The sequence below is a fragment of the Lates calcarifer genome, linkage group LG15 (genome assembly GCF_001640805.2).
Source record: "Lates calcarifer isolate ASB-BC8 linkage group LG15, TLL_Latcal_v3, whole genome shotgun sequence".
Taxonomy (NCBI): Eukaryota; Metazoa; Chordata; class Actinopteri; family Centropomidae; genus Lates; species Lates calcarifer.
The window spans coordinates 4,913,222-4,931,885 of NC_066847.1; the positions used below are offsets into that span (position 1 = coordinate 4,913,222).

The following is an 18,664-nucleotide window of genomic DNA, read 5'->3' on the forward strand; positions in this document are numbered from 1 at the left end:
CTGGAAGCATTTAAACTCAAACCAGCAAAGACCAAGGTTGGGAATCCAACCCTGATCATTGCAAGGCCAGAGTTTCAGGGGCCACCGTGCAGGCATAGAAAATAGGGGGAGATTGGGGGGGGTAATTTAGTTGTTGCGCCGCCTGAAGGGATTGGTTATGGCTCTTCCCACTGCTGAGAAAAACCTGGCAGCTGCAGATTGCCTTGGAGTATGGAGGGCATCAAGGTGAATTTTTAAATACCTTAAAACTGCATCCTCAAAATGTGTATTTTGTGGTGCTATTGCAGCCTCCAGTAATTTTTGTGGCGATCCAAATTCTTTATGAAGGTCTTTAACTATGGCCTTATTGATTTTTTTTATGTCTTTTGTTTGTCTGCTGACAACAAAGCCACAGATATTGAGCTCATCTTGCGCCAAGGCTGACAGGCGCTTAACAATGTGGTCAATATCAAAAGATTCTAGAGATCCCCTGATTTTCCATGGGACTTTTATGATGAGCCTCAGCAGGAGAGCAGTGATGAGGTAATTTGTCATCCTATCTGAGGAGCTATCCATTGAGTCCTCTGGGTCTTTAGAGGTCGCCACACTGGCGCGACATTGTTTAGGACTTTCGCAAAGTTGTTCAGGACTATGGCAACGTCCTTTAGGTGTGGGCTGACGTTCTTTAGTAGGGCCATGTGTCCTAGGACTGGGTTTGTCCTCATTAGGACTGGTGCTAGGGGATGACTTAGGCTCAGGGCATGTTTCAATAGATTTGACTCTAAAAGGAATCTTGCGTGAAATTAATTCACGACTATCAACATGAATCCTGAAATTTAAATGATTACAGGGGGATTCAAATTCTACAGTCTCACTCTGAGGCAATGCAGGACCTGAACTAAAGTGGGTTGTAGTCTGCATGATGCTGGCTTCAGGGGACTCTGGCATGATGCTGGCTTCAGGTGACTCTTCAGGGGGCTCTGGCATGATGCTGGCTTCAGGGGATTCTGGCATGATGCTGGGTCCAGGGGACTCTGGCATGATGCTGGCTTCGGGGGACTCTGGCTCAATGACATTCTTTTCTTTTTTTGGGTTCAGCTGTTTTGTGAATAGGTCTTCTATGTCGGCTAGTGCACCAGATATTCTCTCACTGTGAGGTGTTGATGGTTCTCTCTCCATCCAGACTAGCACCTGCTGCAAGAACTTTCCCACTGCATCCTCTGTCATGACATACAGAACTTCAGGAGAACAGTGGAACTGGGTGGCGTCCACCTTACTCCTGAGTTCAGATATGACAGAGTCAGACAGACATCTATTGCTTGAAACCAGGGGCTTTTGATATGTCTGACCAGTCATCAAATGATCGTATATTTTATCCACTAGTTCCTTTGAAAACTTCTGTATTTCACCACTGAAGTTTTCCAATTTTTTTCTTGCATGTGCTGCAGGTTCCTCTGGCTGGTTTAGCTTGTCAAACAAGCTGTCAATATCACTTCTGATGGTCACAAATCTATCTGAGTTGTTACTCTTTTTCATGCTGATAATTTCACATGAATGTTTGGTGGTTGGTTCAGCTTCTGGCATGTAGCGTGGCTCACTAGCTTCCATGAGTCTCGGCTGAGAGGACTGTGAAGCCTGTTTCAGACTTACCAGGAATTTGGTGTTGTTTCCCTTAAACGCCGTCCTCAGATCTGCCATAATTTTTTCTAATTGGTTTTTAGCAAACCTTGAGAAACTGTTTTTGCGATCTTCTTCCTTTGTGGCGTCATCTGCAGGCCGCGACATTGATGCAAAAAAGTCTCTAACTTTGTTATGTATTAACCCCATATTAAAATGAGGTTTCAGTGGGATGCTTTTGTCACTGCATCCAGCAACACATTCAAAATTAGAATACGGCCTCAAATCTGACGCAATTTCAAACGCTGTTAGATCAGCGCAAAGAGCAATGCTTTCCTGCACAGGAGAATTTTCCTCATCCTCTTCAATGTCCTGTGCATTGTCAGACCAGTCCAGAAGAATATTAGTCACAGCTTTTGTGACTGATGGAACCGAGAGCTTTGATTTGGAGCTCTGGGATGATTTAGAGCGCTCTACTTCCACAATCCAAGGCATTGGTTCATTGCCTCTGAAAGGGACGCAAAGACTGTTGAGGCTACCCAAATGTTTTTTCAAACACTGTGTAGCACGAGACACCATTTGGCGAAGAACTGTTATGCTGGACATTTTACTGCTAACAAAAACCGCAGGCTGTGATGGCAAAACTGGGCTGTTGATGGCAACCGATGCAAGGGAGTTTACCCTTTTATCAACCTCCCTTTCTATGAGCTGTGTTAGCTCTTCAGCACTCTCATGTTTTTCGCTTGGGAGGCGAAGAGCAGCAGCTAAACTATCGGAGACAGAGTCCTCCAAAAATGTATGGATCACTCGTCTCTCAGTCTGGGATGCCGACAGGATCATTTGCAGAACATCTGCAGAGAGTGACTGCACGATGTCGATGCACATGTCCACTAACACAGCTACTGTGGTGGAGTCCTCTGTCCCTGCAGCTAACATGCTCCACTGTGCTGCAGAGATTTTTTCAAGGTACTTGTTTATTATAGGCAAAAGAGCCTGTTGTGAGATCACAACTGTGTTGCTCATTTGTGATACTGACTTTTCCATTTTGTAGAATTCTTGTTTTTTTCTGGATGTATATCTGGTTACTGGTGCGTTCTGTGTATCCTTGCTGTGGTCTTGAAGTCTCTTTTCTGAGATGAATCCAACGTTCCTATCTCCTTAACTCCCAAATCAATCATCTGTAGGTCTATATACAATCTTGCATGCGACGTCATAACGTGACGTCGCATGCAAGGGGAGTGTGTCACAAAGGAATGATCATCAAAGGGATTGCCTAGCGCTCACGCACGCACACACACACATAGACAAACACAAATGCGTGTGTTTGCGCGTGTGTGTGTGTTTGTCTGAGTGCACTCACAGACAAACGTGTGTGTGTGTGTGTGTTTGTCTGAGTGCACTCACAGACCAACACATGCACACACATTTTGGCAGATAGATCCAGCAATAATACAAATAGTTACAGATAATTTATACTTTCCTCTTTAAAATCTGGATTTATTCGATTTATTTTTAATGTGAGAAAGTCATCTCTGTGTGTAAAAGATGGAGATATCTAATATTTTGATCATTCAAAAGCCAAACTGAAAATTATGCTTCTGTATCATATGCAACTGAATTGTTATGATTTATTTTTAAAAGAGACCCCGAAATGTGCTTTCATTCCAATAACATGTATGTTGAGTAGATACATTTAAAGGATGCTTAATAATGAAAATATCCTCTGTGGCTGTTACAAGTGTTTGGCAGGAGTGAGTTTAACAGTAAGTACGAATATTTAGATTTTTAATTTTCAGTTCTTAGTAAAAAAAAAATCACAGAAACTCCTTGTGAGGCAACAAAGAACTTTTGAAATTATTGATTTATTTTTTATTGATTGTTTTGACATATATAACTTCATAAAACAGTTTAAAATTACAGAAATGTCACCTGAGGCACTTTGGTGATATAATTAGTGCGTTAGTTCAGTCACAAGACACACTGATGACTCGTGTTGCCAGCCCTTTCTGCTCGTTACCTTATAAAATTAAAAGATGTCCTATTTTTATGTAAACAAACAAAATTTGTCTTGTCTGTCATCATTTTAGGTTTCATCAGAGAGCTAAGAGCCTCATAATAAGACGGTAAGTTTTTGTTTTAAATGTGGCCTATGTTGTTTAGTTAGATATTCCAGCTGTTGTCCGATAATTATACAATATAAATACATAACACAGAGGAATGTGTAGCTGGAACTGAAATTCTGTTCAGATTTTAGTTCATTGCAAAAAATTCCTTATTTCTTTACACAGTCATTGCCATAAGCTCAGAGAGGTTAACTTTAAGTCATTTTATTTTATGGTATAAGAACGTGTAGCAGGTGGAGAATCGGTTCGTGTGCTGCCACGCCAGGATCACCGAGGCTGCACAGTACAACACAAACCACCATAAAGTCCACCCGTGATGAGACTCACTGTAGAGGCATCCTAATGACATCAAGGACCACCACAACAACCTGTCTAATCCGCAGGCTAGTTGGTCAGCAGCGACTCAACTTTGAAAATCAAATACTTACATGTATCACCTTTAACCATTTCTTGTTATTCACCATCTGGCCATATTCTATCTCTGTTACAGGAGCAGAGTGTGACTGCGCCATTTGCCTTGTTCAGCGGGTGCAGTTTGACAACAGCTGTGGCCACATGGCGGCGTTGCCTCTGCCTTATCGTCTGTAATGCTGGTAACATTTTGCTCACAGACAAACGTGTGCACGCACGCATATGTTTATGAGTGCACTCACAGATGGAGAACTGATAAGGTCAAAGTCAAAGTCAGCTTTATTGTCAATTCTACCATATGTACGCACGTACAGAGGATTGGAACTGCATTGCTCTTAGAGCCACAGTGCAGCACGGTAAACATAAATATAGACAAATGTATACACAAATGAAAATATATTCAAAGTATATATTAAAATAATAATAAGAATGATAAACATAAAAATAGCATACACAAAGTTAAACAATATTTTTAAAAAATATTAAAAAAAAAACATCTATAACACAGGAACAGGTCAATAAGTCCTAACGCACATAATAGGTTAAAGTAGCGAAATGTAATGCAAACAGCAGTACAATAGCAGTCCAGGCTGTAGTTTGTCTCATCTCCGCTGCTGATGAGACCCACAATTGCTGTACTGCTGGTTGGACTCAAACTCTCACCCCTGGTCATGTCTGGAGCAGCTCCTGGTATGTCTCCCCCTGTAGCTTCCCTGAAGGCTGCTTGAGACTCACCAGAAACTTGGCAAACCTGGAGAAACTGTGTTTGTAAACCCTAATCAACTTGTCTGCTGTAACGTTGCCAGTGCAGGTCTTGATGTAAAAAAGTGTCCCTTGTGATGTCGGTGTGACAAGCGAATCCAATGTCCAGCAACTTCGCTTGGGTATATGATATTTTTGTGCCATTCACTCTGTCGTACACAAACATCCACACCACAAACAATCACAAACTGCACAAACAAAAAGCACCGAAGTAGAGAGCTCAGAGCCTCCGCGTACTTGTGTGCCACCATCTTGATATCACAAGATGTATCATGTGATGCTGTTGCAGCCTTCAGTAATTTTCTTGGAGAGACAGACGCTTAACAATGCTGTCCATGTCAACTGTTTGTAGGGATCCACTGGTCTTTTGTGGGACTTGAATGATGAGCCTCATGAGCTGCAGATTGCCTTGGAGTTTGATTATGGAGAGCACCAAGATGAATTTTAGATACTTTACAACAGCATCATCAAAAGATGTATTATGTGGTGCTCTTACAGCCCCCAGTAATTCTCTAGGAGAGCCAAACTCCTTTCAAAGGTCTTTGATTATGGCCTTGTTGATTTTTTATTTTTTTTTAATGTCTTGTTCTTCTAACATGATAGTGACTCGTCTCACTGGGGCAACATTCTTCAGTGTGTGGGGAATGGGGTTACGTTCTTCAGGACTGGTGCAGCTTTGATTTTGAACTTTGGGATGACTTGCAATGCTCTGCATTGTCTATTTCCACAACCCATGGCATTGATTCAGTACCTCTGAGAGGGAATTTTCATTTTGGCACGTCAATCATGGGCCAGGAAAGCGTGCTCCACTCGTTCATCAGCAGTCTTATGGTATTACACACTGCTTGTGTCAACTTTCAACTATCCTCCTCCCCAGAAAATGGCTCAGACTACTGAACATCACGTTTTCAGTTTCTAATGCAGTTTCATTTTTACATTTTTTTTTTCCTCTTGCTACTACAGGACATTTGATTTTCCTTTGACGTAAATAACTTTTGGCTGTTTGCCTGTAGTTTTCACTTGAAATTACTCTGGAAAAACTGCAGATAGAGCCATAAGAAATTAATTAAACTGGTTTCATTTCCTTTATTGTTATTTATTTATTATTTATTGTTTTTATTTCATAATTAATGTTGTTTTATAGGCAATAATCTATAGGCCTTCTTAGTTCCAGGTTCAATATGTGCAAAAAGGTTGTTTCACTAAGTTTTCAATAAACGTTGAATGTTATATGTGTTATATATTATTATTGTTGTATTGTTTTGTATTGTATCGCGAAAACACTGTCTTCACGTCTTTAATGTTAACAATTTCATTTTCTGTTTTTTGTGCTTCACTCATACTGTTGTATTAATATGTGTTCGTCCAAACTCTGTGCTTGTGTCTACAGTAATGATTTATTTGGATAATGTTCAATAATATATGAACTTGTAGGAACAATAAAGACATTTATTCTGAGATGTGCTGAAATGTATTTCTCTTTTTTTAAATGACACATTAGGTGATCTATTGTTAAACAGAAAGGGATGTGTTTGCTGGAGATGGAGGGAAATCACATCACTTATCACCAGAAAACACCGTCACTCTCACTCTTTAGTTTGCCCGTTTCAGACTGAAAACATATTTGACCAGCACACAGCTGAGACTCGTATTATGACTGACCTGCCCCGGGACGTGGTGAGAGGCGCCTGCAGGATGGTGTGGTCCCTGCTGCAGGTGTTCGCCTGCGGAGTGAAGTTCAGGTAGGATGAGCTGTGAAACCTGAAGTTGCGGGTGTTCACTGCTCTGTCGTTTCAGGGAGTCATGGGCCTGATAGGTGATAATATCATACTGACAATCAATAACAATCCACAACCACGTTTCCTGTAATGGAACATGTAACTGAGATTTTAACATGGCTATTTGCTCCCATCTACTGGACAAAGATGATAATTACAAGAAGTTGGACACTGGCTGTCTTCCCGCTGAAAATACCAAGTAATTAATTTCTGCTTTTAACCTACTTATACAATTATACATGTATATAGTCAGAAAAATTAAAAACAATTTGTCTTCCTTATACACATTAAGGCTTGTTTGTTTCAATTAGTTTTTTTCTATAGTCTACAATATCTACTAAGTCTAAAAATGACTTGTCCAAACAAAAGACAAAAACCTATAAAATATTCAGATTACAGAGATGTTATAAGGATAAAAGCCATATCTGAGAGGTTGGAACCAGAAGATCTTTGCCATTTTTAGTTGATATATCTTAAGAATTAATCTAGGGCTGCATTTATACTTATTTTCATTAACAATTAACCTACTGATTTTTTTCTGATATTGAAAAATACCTTTTATAGCTTCCAAAAGACCAAGGATGTCCTTTTTTTGTCTGGCCTACAGTCCAAAATCCAGAGTTACTGTTTACAAAGAAAACAAATCAAATCCTCAGTGCAGATGCTTCAAACAACAAAGGTTATTTTTGCTTAAATGACTAAGATGCTTTTTCGGTGATCAGATATTTTCTGATTAATCTGTTTTACCTCTGCTCAATTAATTGATTAGTCACTGCAGCTCTACTCCGGTCGGCCGAGCCAGTAAAACCTCTGACAGGTGAAGTGAATAACGTTGATTATCTCGTTACAGTGGCACCTGTGAAGGGGTGGGATGTGTTGTGTCGATGTGTTGGAAGCAGGAAAAATGTGCAAGCGTGGGGAAACCTTGGCATAACTCCCACTGTGATCCCAGACAGCCAGACAAAGCTCAAGCTCTTTCTACAGAAGAGAATATTTTAATAAACACAGTTTTCAAATGAAATGTTTGCTTGTGTTCTGAGGCGGCAACCTGCTTGGCCAGAGGCAGCAATGCCGGTGTGAATGCTCTTCAGAAAACAACTGAGACAGTTAACTGGAATGAAAAATAGCATGTAAAAAAGGGGAAACAATGAAACTGAAAAAGAAAGGGGAAAAGAGACTGAACAGCAGAAATACAATAGTTTGTGCAACAGCAAATACAGTTTAAGTATATACAAGCATATCTTCTTTCACTGAACATTCAACAACAGCTGTGACTATGCATGGACTATGAGGACTTTACGGTTTCTTTATGCAAAACTTATTCATCTTCAGTTTATTCAGTCAACTCCATTTGTTCCAGTTAAGCGCTGAGCAGCCAAAAGATTTCTCTTAAGAAACCATCACTGAGTAATCAAGTGCTACAGATGTCTCTGAGATACACTAATGCAATACTTCACGTTAAGGAGATTAATGTGGGGATTAGAAACCTGCGCTGTAATCTGGTAACATTCAACACCCTGTGTTCAGCCTGTTTAAGTAACTGTTTTGATGTGATGAGGAGAAACAATATCAACGCTGAACTGTAACAACAGATTTCAAAATACTGAAGACAGACAGTACTTCAATTAGTGTCATGTTTATAAGACTAGTCAGTCTTAAAATGGCTGGTGGGCTTCTGCAGGTATAGTGCAGCCATTAAATGAATTTTAAAAATATGTAACTTAACTGCAAACTTTGTAATTACAGTATGTCTAACCATTTCTATACTCTACTGTACTATAAACACACATTGTTTTCAGAAAAAACTACAGGCTGTAAAACTGGCTGCAGACTGAAGCTTGATGTTAAACTGAGGAGAACAATGCAAGTAAACAACTCAAGTTGTAACCAACTTTAAATTTTCACCTGAATGTGTCAGAAACCCTTGATTTGTGTAAATTTACTGCTCAATAGCTCTTAGACTTGAACATGAGAAGAAATCTCAGAGCTCCTTAACAACACTGTGTTTTTCTAAATAATCTTAACGGTTATTAACAATCTGGATCATTAAGGCTGAGTCGGGGGGGGGGGTCAGTCTAAAATGAAGAAGGCCGGATGTTAGAAAAGCAAGGCTTGTGACCAAAACGTTGCTGGTTCAAATTCCAGTAACATCTGAGGAAATGTGGGTGAGGAAAACAAATAAATAAAGACTTTTCCATTCCCTCACCACCAGAGGACACAGCATAAGGCCAGCCAAAGCAGATCTGGAGTAAAGGCCGTCTTCCCACATCCTGTTTTTTTTTTTTTTTATTACTCCGTTTCCCTCTTTGGGGGATCACAATAAAATTCTTCTTTATAAAAGAAACATAAATTTGTACAAGTATTTACAAAGGGGAGGAGGGGGGGGGGCCAAGGCATTTAGTGTTTGGGTTCTACGATTATCCACAGAGACATTGTTTCACATCCCTCAGTCCCACATTCAAAACATTTTAGGAGTCCACTTTACATGTTTTTGTTTTTGTTGGTTTTTTGCCATGGTGTCTAATATCTCAGCCAACTACTGTTTCAGGGTGTGTTGTGTCCTGGGCCAGCCCAAGTCCCTGAGTTATTAGTGTTTTCTCTCCTAGCCAGTGCTAAGGATTTCAACCAGAGTCTGAGTCGCTGGTGTCTGAGGATGAGGACGACGAAGACGAGGAAGAAGAGTCGGAGCTGGAGCTGCTGCCGCTGAGGCGTGAGGGCTGGGTTTGAGTCTCTGCAGCACTGGGCTTCTCCACTGAGGAGAGAGGAGCAGGTTAGAGTAAATAAATAACATCTCTGCAGCTGCACCAGGTACAGATGAAAAGGACTATTAATGCAGCAGGTAAAATATTTAATGAAAGTAAAGGTGTGAGAAGACGTACAGACAATGAGGATGTGTGAACTCACCTTTAGGTTTCGTAGGTTTCTTGACAGAATTAAGTTGTCCACTGACATCTTGCAGCCTCCTCTCCAGCTCCCTCCTCTTCTCCAGAGTCAGCTCCTCTTTAGACTTGCCAACACTGCCTTTCTTTGCTGCTGCAAGTGAAAAGATGACGAGGCCGTTACACACCTGACAACCAACTCATGACTCTTACTCATCTGTTGATTATTTTCTTGAGTCATCTATTAACTGTTTGGCCATTAAAATTTTAAATGACTTGTTTTATCAACGAACAGTCTGAGGTATCCAGTTTCCTGACACATAATACAAAGAAAAGCAACAAGTTCTCATATTAAAACATTGGAACTGGGTAAATTTAGTCTTTTTTCAAGCAAAAAATCAAATTAACAAATCATCATTTTCAAATTAGTTTTCTGTGTACAGATTCATCATTTCAGCTCTACTCTCTCCACATTACTTCCTTTAAGCTGAGACCAACAGAGCTGAGGTATAAGTTGCACCTTCATTCTGCAGCTTAGCTTCCTGAGTAGATGACTTGGCTCTTTATAATACAGTGAAGCAAAGATGTTTTTTTCTTCAGGTGCAAAAACAGAAATGATTGCTCATCATATTATAGCTAGCTGGTAGCAGCATTAAATAAACTCACAGAACATTAGTGAGGATAGTAACTGTCATCAGTGTGCGAAACTTAGCTTCCTCACATGACCCAACTACACAAACTCCCACGACATGTCATTGATTAATTGCTTTATGCCACAGACACAGTGCTGTAGCACAACGCACACTGACACAGCAAATTCATAACTCAAAACTTTCCACACTGCTGTATTGATCTGGAGGAGCTTATCCAGCAGTGTTTACCGGGGAGGGAAACCTGGCCCTTCATTCACTCACACCCAGAGATGAATAAGAGATGTGGGAGCAGGAGCAAAGTCATTAACTGGCTGAGAAACAACATTACATGCCTGTCAGTTTGGTGTAATAGTATGGTCACATTTTTCATTTTTAAGCAGTCCAGTCAGATATCAAAGTGTAGAACTGTTCCTCTGTATATAATCTTGAAATGTGATTAAAAAGCAGACAGACTTGCCATCATACACAGTCACTGCATGACTGCCTTGTCATGCTGCTTCATATCTGGCCTGTCTTCCCTGTGTTATAATTTTACATGCAGTTTATTTTATTGTTTCAATGCCTAATTCAGCATCTGTCCAGAGGAAAACTTATCTTTTGGGAACCACTGTCAAAAAAAAGTCTAAATGGTAGCTAGAACTGCCACCTCGCAGCTGTATGCTTCCACCATCCAGTCAAGTTGGAGGAAAAATATTCAAGTGCAAACCACTGCTGACTTATTTGAAACAAAGCAAAACAAAAATAACACACTTCATTTACTGAAATGCATTAAAAAGTTCAGTTGCTCTAAGATGTGTTGCTGCTTGAAGGTGGCAGTGGCAGCTGAGTACTTGTAGTTTGGTGTGTTTTTACTTTAATGTATGTGCTTGCCTCAAACCTCAAACTAAATACGTTTTGATCTACCTTGCTCGGCGTACGGTTTACGGGGCTTCTTCCTCAGGCAGGTCATGACGTAGCGCTCCAGCTCTTTCAGTGTCGATGGCTTGAGTGTTTCAAAGTCGATCTCGATCTCCTCTGGGTTGGTGTCCCTCAGTGAGGGCTCCCTGGACTGGATGATGTGGACCACGCGACCCAGCTTTTCCCCCGGTAACTTGTTGATGTCGAGGCTCAGCTGTCGCTTTTCGTCATACGACATGGGCACGATCTCCTCCTCTTCCTCCGAGTCGTAGTGAGGCAGCATGGAAGGGGCCACTGTTGGGTAGAACGGCTTCTTTGCCGTCCTGAAAAATAGAAAAGAGATGACATCAGGACGGGTAATATTATCAGATACATATTATCATCCAAATTAATGTGAAGATGAAATAAAACTATTTGGTAAGTGCAGGGAATATTATTTTACTACTAACTTGTTGTTCTTGTTACTCTTCTTCCCCTGGCCTTTCTTCGGCTGGGAGCCACCTGCTCTGGCAGATTTGCTCTTCAGGATCTTTCCGGGCATCTTCCATTCCTCAGAGCCAGCTCTGCTTCTGCCACCTCGACTTCTCTTCTCCAGCTTCTTCTTTTTCTTCTTCTCCTTTTTGTCCTTCTTCTCTTTCTTCTTCTTGGGCTTGACGATGGGGCCTTGAGAGAGGGCAGCCAGCTGCTCGTGCATGGCTCGGAGCTGTGAACAAATTACATTTGAAGAAATGATCACTGTGAAAAAACAATTTTGTTTCCACATGAAGTTTGTTGTAATTAAGACACCTGGCTAAATAAAAAGTACTGGACGTCTTACTTGTGTGCACACCTGGTCCTGTAACTCAGCCAAGCGATGTGCTCGCTCTTCCTCGCTGTCTGAACTGGGGCTGCTCTCACTCTCTTCGCTCTCACTGCTGGGCTCACTCTCAGAGGTGGAGGAAGATGAGGACGAGGAGGAGGACGAAGAAGACGAAGAGGATGTTGGGTGGCCACTCATTGACAGGGTTGTGTGATCCATATGTGGTTCGTCTGGCATCTTGGCAAAACGGAACTCAAACACATCCTGGGGCACAAAAAGATGAAAGGAGAATACAATTTAGCAATTAAGAGACTTTCCTTGCAGTTTTTTCTGCATTTTTATTCACTGAATGTTTTGAAAAGCAGAATCAGACAGCTAAACTCACCTGCAGCTTCCGTGCCATGCCCACCACATCATGGTCAGGTGGGTTGTACTTATAGCAGTTGGAGAACATGAGTCTGACATCGCTAGCAAACTGCTGAGCATCCCTGTATTCACGACAGTCCATCTTCCTCTGATGATAAATTGGAAAAGGACAATTTTAGAGCTTTTTTCCATTTTTATCAGTGTTTTTTAAATATATTTATTAATAATCAATGACTTGTATTTTACAGTATATTGAAGGTTTTTAGCCCCAACACCAGCATCTGTGTTTGTCAGGAAGTTGAAAGAGCATCACTTTACTCTGCAATCAGGAGCAACATTCATTGTCTATTACTCTTTCCAAGAGTTAAAAGTATGTAAGTCACCTTGATGGTGCTGAGGTCCATGGGACACTTGATGATATCATGATAGTCATGAAGTCCCAGTGCAGCTGCGTCCACAGGTGTGTAGAAAGGCCAGGCATATGCAGCATGTTTCTTTGATAACATGTCCTTCAGCAGCCCGCTGCAGTACCTCAGCTGAGGGCTGAGTTTGCCCTTCTTCGAGGGCTGAGGCTGGACAGAATCAGGCAAGTCCTTTTTGGGGGGTTTGATGGGCCGTCCGCTGCCGACTCTGCGTCCAGTGCTGGCCATCATGGGCTGGAGCAGGACAGGACCTCCGGGGCTTCTGACCAAGCCCATCCCAGGTGGAGTGTCTAAGCTCATGCTCCCCATGGAGGAGACAGTGTGCATGGAGGTGTCGTGGACTTGACCCCCGTGTCCTCCTTTCCCTAAACCTACCATGTGTGTTGCTCCAGACATGCCCACACCTGACATGCCCACAGTCAAGCCCATGGTGGACGGGGTGGTGGTGTCTGCCTTTCGTTTTACACCTTTCTTCTACACAAAGAAATAAAGGGGTTGGAAATCACTGTAATCACAATATTGTGGCTTTACTGCACTCATTACATTTTTTTTTTCTTAAAACAAAAGCACTGAACATACCAAATATTTTTAAGGTTTCCTGACAAACAGCACTCAAACCTGTGTTGCTTCTGTTTTGTTAAGGCACTTAAATGTTTCACAATTCAAATTTTTATGCACAAATTATGATTATCAGTATCATGTTGTATGTACCTTGGTTGTGGGCTGTGTAGGTGGCAGGCCCATGATGTTGGCTGGAGGCAGGCTTTTGGTCAGCACAGTCTGGGGAGAGTTGGCTAGCATGGATTCCCCAGTGTCCGAGGACGAGGGGGAGTAGGCCGACTGCGACACTGCCGGCACCTGCTGAGCCCTCGATGCTGAGAGGTACAGTAAAGTCGACTTTAGAAACAGAAGCTGAGTTCATAAACTCAGTCTGTAGGTGAGTTCATAAACTCAGCTACAGACTGAGACAAAAGGGAACAGCAAATCATTTGGAAGAAGCCTACTGCCAATGGAGACAATTCAGTAGCAATATATAAAACTGAAAATGTGTCCAGCTGTCACCAACTCACCGTTAGATTTGCGACCTCTTCCCCTGCTGTTTTTGTTCCGAGGAGCTGGAGGAGGAAGCTCAACTTCCTCCTGGGGCATCTGGGCCACCTTCTGGAGAAAGATCTTCTCTAGGGACTGGGCCATCAGCACAATGTCATCTGTGGGCTAACCAAGGAACCAATTTACAAACACGTACGATACAAAGAAGTCCTAAAGAGTTTTTAAAAACATGATTATGAAAATATTCTTTTACTGTTGTTGTAATCATTAGCTGATTAATCGACATGTTAACTGATGAAATCACCATTACATTATCATTCAGTTTTTACTGAATAAAAATATCAAACAAATTCACAAATGCTCGCAACAGATTACTTCTGAAAAAAGTGATTAATGGATAAAATTGATGATGAAAATGACCTTTAGTTGCACTCCCAGTTGGTATCACTGATTTCAACACCTATCAGCTATATTCTGTTGGCTAAGACTCTTGGCACTGCACACTGTTTCTCAACAGCTGGATGCTGTAGTCACTTGTTCCCTCATTAACTTGACATTTTAACTGTCCCCTCTTGCCTCACAGGTTATTCTTAAAGCACATGTACAACATATGCAGGTCAGCACTTGTTCAGTTATTACATAGGTCAGGAGAGTATCCCAGACAAGTTTCTGTTTACAAAGTGTCAGATGAACATCTTCTCATGGGAAATAGATGAAGGGTTTAAAAATTGCTGTCTCTCACAATGTTAGGACCAGGGCCCGTATCATCAGCAAGGAATAAAGCTTTTGTTAAGTCAGTTCAAAGCTGGTGCAAAACTACATTTGCAGACATGCTGTAGTTTGGGAGAAAACCAAACCTCCAACACATATCTTCAAGGTAAACATAGCTGTTTCCTGTGCTGTTCCAATTGCCTTGAGCTTTATATAACCCTGTGTTATCCCCGCTGTGTAAGGTCAACCTGATATTAAATGTAAACATGAGAGTGTGGCATTTTATCAGGAAAGAAGACATTTAAAAAGAAAACAAAAACATGACGGATAAAGACCTGTTTTTTACCTTTTAACCTACCTTGTTGTAAATGTAGCAGTTGGTGAACATTGTGTTGAAGTCCTGTATGCACTCACTTGCACTGCGGTAGAAGTTGTTCTCCAGACGCTTTTTTATGGTCCCCATGTCCATGGGTTGTTTGATTATTTTATGGTAATCCTGAAAAAGAGAGACAAAGTTTTTTCTTTTTTTTTAATGTATGAATTTAGCAAAAACAAACAGTTTTCGAAGGATAACACATTTAAGGGTGAATACTTTTTTCTAACATCTGAGGGAACATCCTATAGGGGGCATTTCCAACAACATCTTAGCCTTGGCACTAACATGAGTTACAAAAACATGCATAGAAATCAAAATAAAAGTGAATGTGGAAAGAGAAAGTCAGCTTGTTTGCGTTATTGTTTAACATTCAAGGAGGTGGAAGAAGTATTCAGATGCTTTACATAAATAAATGTACCACACAATACCACAAACAAACAAAGGCAGCAGTATTTGTACCACTCCTGTGCTCTGCTTGGTAAAATTGCTGTTTTTAAATCAGTGGAGTCTGGTTAGTGACATATATATCTAACCCACCGGTAGATTAAGTCTGTAGGCATCCACAGGCTCTTGGAAAGGCCAGGCAAAGTGGTGCCTCCACAGAGACTTCATCAGGGTCTTCTGGAGGTACTGCAGCTGGTTGGTCATGCGGCCTGCCCGGCTGAGATCCTTGACTGGGGGCTGTGGTGGGGCAGGGGGACCCTGGGGCATAGTGTGGGGCAGAGAGGGGCTCTCAAAGTCCTCATACAGCAGGGAGGGCTTGCGAATGCGTTTGCCTGAGCTGTTGTGTTGGTCCATCCCGCCACTAGACAACCCGACCAGGGAGCTGAAGTCAAGGAGACAGAAAGATCAGAGGATGGGCAAAAAATAACAAGAGATTTGATTTTTTTCCTGTTTGAGTGATAAAGGAAGAGCTCTGCACTCAAACTACAGGAAGAGACATGCTAGAGTTCATTCATGCAAGGATGAAAGTTCAAACAACACACCACTCATTTACATTATATGATAAAAGATTAATGAAAAAGGAGAACAGTGGTCACAGTTTTGTGTGGGAATACAAAGACACACAACGTTCACACACAGAGAGAAAGAGATGCCTGCTAATGACAGAAATGGTCATTTTATGTTCACTGTGCTGCATGACTTTTTCCACCTTCATTGATTCAACCATCGATTTCTCTAATCTGCCATCCACTCACATCAACACACGCACTCATGGAAAATCTGCTGATGTCAAAGCTCCAGCCTATACATGCTTTAGTCACGTAACGCATACGACCAGTGAAACCATGGCTCTGCCTCCTGGTCTGCTAAAAGTCATCTAGGAAACCAGGATTCTATCAACAGGCTGCTACTTTTAGCACAGGCATGAGAACCACCATCACATGGGTCCTCACCAGCTAAAAAACAAACAATAACTTACAGAAAGGCCTGCAAAAGCTAAATAAATGTGATAGATTATCACATGCAACTCACATTTAACAGCTTTATTTTTAATCTATGGCTCATAAATATATCATGAATCATGGGAAAAACAGGCATAGATGTAGCACTAATTCCATACCTTTTACAGGAAGTTAAACTGAATGTGTCATATGCAATAAAGCTGCAATGATTAGTCATTTTAATCTTAGCAGTAAATTTTGTAGCCACTTTTTAATGAAAAACTGATGCAGTTGCAATAATTCTGAATATCTATGAGCCTACACAAGGCCATTGTGCTACCACAACAAAACAGTCAAGTTTCACAGTAAAAGGCCAGTATATTAAGAATGTCTGAAACTTTTGTGTGCTTCAAATGACATATTTCAGTGTCAAAACACAATTACTCACTGGAAAGAAATGTTACAAACACATAAATAAACCAAACAATTACACAAAAGAGAAACATTTTTTTAATTGTTTAAAAATAAAATAATAGGGCCTAATAAAATTTAAACGCTGCACTTTTCTGTGTAAAAACAGTGTGCTCTGGTCTCTTTCCGTACATAAATACGTACAAAAATTTGTCCTATGAAGGACAAATTTAGGATTTAAGAGAGTGAAGTCAAAGACAAAAGAAAGACTTTACAGATCTCAAAGTGCTCTACAATTTTCAGCCTCGTCTGTGGCCGACAACAGTACAAAGACCATGTTCTATATAACAGACGTCTGAGTCCACGTAGTCAAAGGAAGTCCCTCTAAGCAGAGCACATGAACCAGATTTAGAAGAAGTTAAATCTCACCCCCACAGTTCAGGACGCACTCCTGCCCCACTGACACACAATCTGTGGCAAAGCCTGTGAGCTGATTTTCTACATCAATCAGGCTCCAAACAACACAAACAGCTAAACCACATTTGTGTTGAGAAAAACATGAGCTATTGTGTAGTGAATACATCACAACATAAAGTTCCAGACCAGCACCAAATATTATATCTTTTTTATCAAGTAAAATAACTGAAATAGTTGGTGAAAGTGTCTTCAAATGTTTTGTGAATATTCATTTTACTGGAAGGGCACAGTTTATATTTGCCTTTGAAATCATAGACCTTGCCTTGTGCACCTGTGTCCAACAAAATACTGACTTAGGATCTGCTAAATACAAAGTTTTTATATGCTGAACAAAATGCCAGTTCAGCACTGAGAAAATATAAGCGTTGCTTTCTCTGGAGAATCACAGCAAATGAAAGATTTGTTGTAAACATCTGCAGCAATTATGCAACACTACGTTAATCTATGGTCTAGTTATTTAGTAGAAATAAGCTCTTGCTTAGCTCCATGACTCTGACTAATGTTTTGCTATTTAAATCTACATTGAATCAGCTTCTGCTTCCACTAAAATGCACCATTACTCAGACAGCAGAGCCTGCAAACCGTCTTTATTATTTAATCTGTGCGGTGACAGAAAAACCAAGCCCTCACATTTACAATCCAACAGCTGAAGATCGCGTGGTTTGGACGCCCCGCCCTCACTGTTTGTAAACACTGCCTCACAATGACAGAAAAGAAATGACGGACAGCGATTTTCTGCCAAAAAATGAAAATCACGAAGCCTTTAATAAACAGTGCTGCTTTATAAAAAGGTCACAACGTTAACCTGTCCGTCGATTTCGGTCAGTTTGCCACAGCATACACATATTTGTACAACGTCGGCTAGCAAACCGCTAGCTCTGCAACAATACCTGATAAATCAATCTGAGCACTGCCACCTCTTAGTTTATCAAATCCCGCGTGTAGGAGCATACTGGACACAGTGTTTACTACCAGTCGTCCGATGTGATCGTCTCACGAGCTGCGGGATTAGCGTTAGCAGGATGTCCGAGCAATGAATGACTGAGAGCCGGCGGGGAGCAGCCGATCGGGCTGACCCAGCCGGTGGGGCTGCAGCTGTCATTTACCTTCTCTGTGCCAGCTCACTTGTGAAGCTACAAGCTAAAACAGAGGCGAGTCTACACATTTAGGAGCAATTAATTTGTCGTTCATTAAGTCACGGTGAGATGCTCTGCTGTAAAGCTAGCTAAATCAGTTTTAGACAAGCTAGCGTTGTTGTCGAGAGGCTAACGGTAACAGTAACGTAGCAAGGTAACATTACGTTACGACCGTTGGAAAGCCAAACAAACCCCCTGAGTTTGAGGCAAAATACTGCCGACCTTACCTGTCGTGAGGCGGGTTGACGGCCGCTTCCATCGGGCTGTAGGCGGAGTGTTATTATGATCCAATTTTTCCACCGCTGTTGACGCTGCACTTCCACCGAAACACCACTGAGCTCCTCCGCAATGAAATGGCGCCTCTACGCTTCCGTTTGACCCTATATAAACCCACCACGTGGCAGTGTCCCGTATTTCCTGTCACGTTCGGGC

General features: G+C 41.3%; 1 protein-coding gene and 1 long non-coding RNA gene across 3 annotated transcripts; both read right to left on the reverse strand.

Moving 5' to 3' along the window:
• Positions 1-4,386: 4,386 nt before the first annotated feature.
• Positions 4,387-7,359, reverse strand: LOC127143340 (uncharacterized). The gene is made up of 2 exons (XR_007814667.1): positions 7,226-7,359; positions 4,387-6,701 (listed from the first exon to the last, which is right to left on the reverse strand). It is a non-coding gene; the product is annotated as an uncharacterized LOC127143340 (long non-coding RNA).
• A 284-nt stretch (positions 7,360-7,643) lies between these two features.
• Positions 7,644-18,601, reverse strand: brd2b (bromodomain containing 2b). 2 transcript variants are annotated; one of them, XM_018700020.1, is made up of 12 exons: positions 18,460-18,601; positions 15,361-15,649; positions 14,806-14,943; positions 13,757-13,901; positions 13,398-13,561; positions 12,648-13,160; positions 12,284-12,412; positions 11,917-12,162; positions 11,549-11,802; positions 11,106-11,422; positions 9,575-9,700; positions 7,644-9,422 (listed from the first exon to the last, which is right to left on the reverse strand). In XM_018700020.1, exons 1-12 carry the CDS (start codon positions 18,489-18,491, stop codon positions 9,292-9,294), a joined length of 2,484 nt encoding a protein of 827 aa, XP_018555536.1. In that variant the 5' UTR covers positions 18,492-18,601; the 3' UTR covers positions 7,644-9,291. The 2 variants fall into 2 exon arrangements, with proteins under 2 accessions (XP_018555536.1, XP_018555535.1); XM_018700019.1 differs by having other exon boundaries at positions 9,575-9,703.
• Between the last annotated feature and the right edge of the window lie 63 nt (positions 18,602-18,664).